At 43.9% G+C, this 6,918-nt stretch overlaps 1 protein-coding gene across 1 annotated transcript; it reads left to right on the forward strand.

The window, feature by feature from the left end:
- The first annotated feature begins 708 nt into the window (after positions 1 to 708).
- LOC133052627 (melanoma-associated antigen 10-like) lies at positions 709 to 2,112 on the forward strand. Its single transcript, XM_061137548.1, has one exon. The coding sequence runs from the start codon at positions 709 to 711 to the stop codon at positions 2,110 to 2,112; it is 1,404 nt and encodes a 467-aa protein (XP_060993531.1).
- Positions 2,113 to 6,918: the final 4,806 nt, after the last annotated feature.

Consider the following 6,918-nt stretch of genomic DNA (forward strand, 5'->3'; position numbering starts at 1 on the left):
CAGACTTCATTCAGCTCCTGCTGTCACCCTGGGAGGCCCTGGGCAGGTGTGGTCGAAAGTGTTGCCCTTCACTTCTCATCTGTCTCAGGAATGTAAGCTCTTGTCTTTAGCTAGTGGAGGTAGGGAAAGAGGGGGCACAAGCCTTGTTAGAGCAAAGGTAAGCACCTTAGCATGGAGGGGATCATCCACTCCAGAACAGCAATGACCTCACAGAACTCAACCTCTCCTCACTGTTGGGGGCTCCAGGAACTATGAGCTAAGGGCCTTGGTGTGAGGCACATGTCCTCAGGTCAGCAGAGCAGAGGAAGCCCAGGCAGTGCTGGGAAGTCAAGGTGAGGTGCATACTCTGAATGTCTACCAAGGACCCCAACTATTCCAGAACAGAAGGGACCTCACAGTGCCTGACCCCACCTGCCACAGTCATCCCTGGAAGCCTTGGGCTGTGCTGGTTGGCTGCACTCTGAGGAGCTTTCTAATATCCTTTTACAGGTTCCCAGGGGACAAACTGTCCAGGGAGACAGGAGCCCTGTGAGGTCCTAGAGAACTCCCTAAAGAGGAGATCTGTAAGCCAGCCTTTGTCAAGAGCTGCCAAGGGTACATTTCTCTGATGAGGCTGCTGACCCACTTTCTCTCTCCCTCAGGCCCGTGGGATCCCATCTTCCACCATCCTGCTAACACTTCTACCTGCTTCCTCCAACAAGAGTTATCATGCCTCACTCTCCAAAGCGTCCACGCCTCACATTTGAGCCAGGCTTTAAGACCCAAAGTGAGATACAAGGCCTGCTGATGGTTCAGGATCCCATACCTGAGGAGGAGGAGGAAGAGGAGACCTTCTCCATTTCTTCTTGCTCTTTCACCTTCTCCTACCCTTCTTCTTCCCCCCCTTCCTCTCCTCTGATATTGGGTACACTAGTGGAGAAGCAGCAGGAGGAGAAAAAGTGGGAGGAGAAGGAGCAGCAGGAGGAGAAGGAGCAGCAGGAGGAGGAGAATAAGGAGCAGGAGGAGGAGGAGCAGAAGGAGGAGGAGGAGCAGGAGGAGGAGAAGCAGCAGGAGGTAGAGAAGGAGCAGCAGGAGGAGGAGAATAAGGAGCAGGAGGAGGAGGAGCAGAAGGAGGAGGAGGAGCAGCAGGAGAAGGAGCAGCAGGAGGAGAAGGAGCAGCAGGAGGAGAAGGAGCAGGAGGTAGAGAAGGAGCAGCAGGAGGAGGAGGAGATGGAGCAGAAGCAGGAGGAAGAGCAGGAGCAGGAGGAGGAGGAGGAGGAGCAGGAGCCTCTGGAGAGTCCCAGGAGGTTCTTCTCTTCCACGTCATGGAGCACATCAGATGAAGACTCCAGCAGCCAAGAAGAGGAGGGCATAGGCTCTCTCCAGGCCTCAGAAGACACCAAATCCTTGCCCAGTAACCTGCTAAATGAGAAGGTGGTAAATTTGGTGCATTTCATGATCCTCAAATATCAACAGAAGGAGCCCATCACAAAGGCAGAAATGCTCAAGGTTATCATCGAAAGGGATAACAAACAATTCCCTGTGATCTTTGAGAAAGCTTCTAAGTGCCTAGAGGTGATCTCTGGCATTGATGTGAAGGAAGTGGACCCTAAAACCCACTCCTATGTCCTTGTCAACTCATTAGGCCTCACCCATGATAAGAAAGATAGTGATGATCAGAGCATGCCTACAAATGGCCTTCTGATAATCATCCTGGGTGTGATATTCATAGAGGGCAACTGTGTCCCTGAGGAAAACATCTGGGGTTTCTTGAATATGATAGGCGTCCGTGCTGGGAGGAAGCACTTCATTTATGGGGAGCCTAGGAAGCTCATCACCAGAGATTGGGTGCAGGAGAATTATCTAGAGTACCGGATGGTACCTAATAGTGATCCTTCACGGTACGAATTCCTGTGGGGTCCAAGGGCCTATGCTGAAACCAGCAAGCTGCAAGTTTTGAAATTCTTGGCCAGGATCAAAGGGATGGACCCCATTTCCTTCTCACTCTGGTATGAGGAGGCTTTAAGAGATGAGGAAGAGAGAGCTGGGGCCAGAAATAACTCCATGGATAGTAATACTGCCATGTTTACTGTGCAGCATTTGCCAGTAATTCCTGACCCAACTGAAGGATGATGCACTTGTGTTTGAAGAGGGCAGTCAGGTTTCTAGGTAGAGGACAGTCAGGGTCAGGCTGGGGAGAACACTCTGTGCAACAACTTTGTTTTCCTGTTCTGTGTGGGTGACTTGAAAGTTTATCATTTTTTCTTCCCTTTCAATATTTTTTCAAATACTCTTCTTTATAATAGGTTTATTGACTTTAGAATCTGTTTATGAATGATGTTGATCACATTTATTGCTAAACATTTATCAGATTTAAGAATAAGAGTTGTGATATTTTGCAAAACAAATTGGGGAACCTTTCATTGTATTTTGTGACCTGGAACAAGATAACATGATATTGGGATTTTCTTGGAAATATGGAAAAACTCAGCAGGCAATAGAGAAAAAAAATGTAAAACCTGGTTCATTTTTGGATTCCCATACCACTTTAGTCTATTGTTCTGTAAAATTTAAGATATGTATACCTGGATTTGTACAGCTTATTCAAGAAAGTAAGAGTAATCTAAGCAAACCCTACTTTTTGGATTCTCTTAACCACTTTAGTGTATTTTCCTGTAATATTAAAATATATACCTGTCCTTGCTTGGCTTATTCAAGAAAATAGGCATAATCTTAGCAAATCTTAATTTTTGGATTCCCTTTAGCTATTTTAGTTTATTGTTCAGTAAAATTAAAAGACATATACTTGAATTTGCTTGGCTTATTCAGAAAAGTAAGAGTGATCTTAATCTTAGTAAATAAAAAATGATTCACTGACTCATTTATTCATCAAGCATTAACTGGATATATTTTCTTTAGAAAGCACTGTGATAACAGTGGAAATCTGAGGCTAAGCAAGACATACTCCTGCCCAGAGAAAGGAGGAGGTTAGGAGAAGCAATAATATCAGGGAGAAAGTAAGATGTCCTCCATTACCTAAACAACAGTTGAAAAAAGAGTAAGAGGTAGGACTCCAGATGCGAGCAGTCAAGTGGAAATGCCCTGAGCTAGGGCAGTTTGGGGCTTTGGGGAACTGCATTTCCTTCTATGAGAGTTAATTATTAGTTAAGCTATGGGTGATGGCAGAGGCCAGACTCTCAGACTGTGTGTTGTAGAGGTGAGAGAAGAGCATGGAATGGAAAATTGCTTAGTAGTTACTTTTGGATCAGGGATAAACCAGAGGGAAATCCCTACCTGGGGCAGGTATGAGAGGTACCCTGAACTCTTGTTCCAGTGCAGTGAATACAGTGCTTGAAGGTGTGCTATACATATCATCTGCACTGATTTCTTGAGAATAGGGTGATACTCTCTTGAGGTGATACCCAGAAGCCACTAGGCTGGCATTCCTGTCCCTGGTCTAAGAGAGTCAGAGCCAATTCTGTTAAGATCCTGTTAAAGATAGGTTATTTTGAGTGTGCATGCGTACTAAGTCACTTCAGTTGTATCTGACTCTTTCTGACCCTATGGACTGCAGCCTGCCAGGCCCCTCTATCCATGGGATTCTCCAGGCAAGAATACTGGAGTGGGTTCCCATGCCCTCCTCCAGGGGATCTTCGTGACCCAGGGATCGAACCCAGATCTCCCACATTGGAGGCAGATTCCACCTGCGTCTCTTATGTCTCCTCCATTTGGCAGGTAGGTTCTTTACCACTAGCCCCACCTGGGAAGCTTGAGTGTGAAAGTGTTAGCTCCTCAGTCATGTCCAACTCTCTGCGGCCCCATGGACTATAGTCTGCTAGGCTCCTCAGTCCATGAAATTCACCAGACAAGAATACTGGAGTGGGTAACAATTCCTTCTCCAGGGGATCTTCCCGACCCAGGGATCGAACCCAGGTTTCCCACATTGCAGACAGATTCTTTAACATATGAGCCAGGAGGGTAGTCCATCCCATCTTGAGTGTAATTAGGCCAAATCTAAGCAAGGTCTAGACTTTGGTGGCAGTGAAATGAATGAAAATAGTATTTTGGATGGATGAGTAGCTGGGAGAGAAGGAAAGAATTTTACTTAACTTCTAGGAGCTTTGAGTTATGTCAGCTGGGGAAATTTACTCATACCCCAAATAATCCTCTAAGAGGAAAAATTTAGTGAGTTTTGTGAAGCTGCATTTTTGCCTGATTTGATTATCTGTATATTATTTGGGATATCCTGGATAAAAACAAAATCCCAGAGGAGAGTGTAGTAAGGTCTGGGGCAAAAATAATACTAAAAATATTTGCCATTCATTAAAGACCTAGTAAATGCCACTGTGCTAGATGCTTATCTTCCATACATTCCAGCAGTCCTGTAAGAGGGCTTATCAAATCCATTTTATAGAGGATGCATCCAAGGCTCATAGTGTTGGTAATTTCCCCAAGATTATACTGCTAGTAAGTGACAGGGCTGAGATTAGACTATGGTCTGAATTCATCTAGGGCCCATAACCTCCTAGCTTACGGCAGGTCTATCTTTTATTCCATTCTCTTCTGAGTACTGTGTAACCTCTCAGGTGACAAAAAGAAGGACCATGTGACAAGGTACTAAAAAAAAAGGAAGAGAAAATGAGAATAAAACATAATTTGGGGATTGTCTGAGCTTTGTTTATCTAGGATCCTCTTGCTTAGAGACCTGGGATACCTTCATAGTTAACTCTACCCAGGTGCTGGCATTTGTGTCCAGTCCTAGCAATATCCTGAATTACAGCACCCTTCCCCTTATCCTCCCCAGTGTGCCCTCTTGTCCAGATCTGGAACCTGGTCTGCTGGACAGCTCCTCACTGTCTCTTCATCTGAAAGCTGTGCCCTGTTCCCAGTGGACGACCCAGAACCATCACTGCCTTCCCCCTAACAGAGAACATTCCTACTCCGTGCAAAAGTACCCTGGCTGTTTCATCTTCACTCTGGAGCCCTGATAGCAACAGCCCCTTCAACTTGGAAGTTCAGTTTGGAAAGTTCAAATAGACAGTGTAGACTATACTGATCTGTAGTGAGTTAAATGGTGACCCCCAAAAGATATGTATTTAAGATATATATATATATATATATATATATATATATATATATATATAAAATCTCCAGATAGATATCTCCAAGTCCTAATTTCCAGTATCTGTGTATGTGACCTTATTTGGAAATAGTCTTTGCAGATGTAATCATGTTAGGAATCTTGAGATTATCTTGGATTTAGGGTAGGCCATAAATACAATGAATGGTGTACAAATAAGAAAAAGGAAAGGGAGATTTGACACACACAGAATCACAGAGAAGGTGATATGAAGGATGGAGGCAGAGATTGGAGAGAAGCATTTATAATGCAAGGAATACCAAGGATTGCTGGTGATAACCAGAAGGCAGAAGAGGACCATGAGATGGAATTCTCATTAAGATTTACAGATAGCCCTGGGAAGCTAATACATGTTCATTCCCCCTAGGTGTATTTAACAGAATATCAAAGTGTTTTCCAAATGTGCTTGTTAGTAGAGTGTGATTTGGCACATAATCTACTGGCTATTGGAATGTAACTCTGACGTTAGATATGCTATTTTTGAAACCAACGTAATACTTGCAGTAGGACTTTAATGGGATGTGTTTTTGAAACTGACCACTGAACACATACATAGATGGATGTGCTTATCTATCTGGTTAAAAACCAAAGCCTTCCTCATAAATAATAGATAAGGAAAGACCATAGAAATCTCTTGTGTAATCAAACGTCTACAGAGGCTAAATTCTTTAAATCTCTGTAGTCTTTCTGGGAGATGAAAATGGTTCCTTAGCAGACATGCTAGCTCTGTTTAAGAACAAAACAAAATCTTTGTTGTGAACTGCATGTTTATGTCCCCCACAAATTCATATGTTGAAAACATAACCCCCATTGTGGTAGTATTAGGAAGTGGAGCATTTGGCAGGTAATTAGGTTTTGATGAGGTCATGATGGTGGAACCTCTATGCTGAGAGTAGTGCCTTTATAAGAAGACAAAAATAGGCTAGAGATGTCTCTTGGCCATGTAACAATAGAATGAGAAGATATCTGTCTTCAAGCCAAGAAGAAGGTCCTCTCCAGATACCAAGTCCATCAGCAGCCTGATTGTGGACTTCACGGACCCCCAGAAGACATATAAATTTCTGTTGTTTAAACCACTAAGTTGATGGTATCTTGTTAAAACAGCCCGAGCTGACTGACTAAAACAACCATCCTTCCACTGCCCATTGTCTGTGTGCCTGCTGCATAGGAAAGTCCTGGTTTGCGGTCTGCCAAAAGGCAACTACCTGTACAGGAATGTTCAGTCATGTAGAAGGTAGCAGAGGCTCATAAAAGATTCTGGCCATGTATCACAAGGAAGGAGAAACTTCTCAGTCTGCTGAAATTAGAAACATTATTACAAAGAGTAGTGAAGTAAAGTGTTATTGGGTGAAGGGTGAGTTCTCCCTGCCGAGATTATAGAATCCTTTGACAACTAGGTGTGGTCTTCTATTAGAAAGCACCTTTCACATAGCAGGTTCCTGAAAAGCTGGTGAATCTCAAGGTAAATTGGGTTTTCTCAGAAACTCCCTTCAAGAAATGAAGAGAATCGTTATAACAAATTATAATCGCTGCTTTTTATTGAGCACCTCCTAGGTGACAGCTCATGGAAGAGAGAGTATGTGAAGGCTTATGGAAGAGACTACAAGAACTCACCCACATTCTGTCTTCCTCACCTTCTGGGTGGTCCAGTGGTAGTTAGGCAGGATCCAGTATGCCCTTTCCATGGTTCCTCTGCCATTCAGCAGCAAACATGGAGACCCCCATGTTGGAATAGTGGTGCTACAAGATGGAAGCAGCCTGTATCCTTGAGTTACCTGAAAGCAGAAAGTCCCTGCCAA

This window comes from Dama dama, chromosome X, assembly GCF_033118175.1.
Source record: "Dama dama isolate Ldn47 chromosome X, ASM3311817v1, whole genome shotgun sequence".
In the NCBI taxonomy this organism is placed as follows: Eukaryota; Metazoa; Chordata; class Mammalia; order Artiodactyla; family Cervidae; genus Dama; species Dama dama.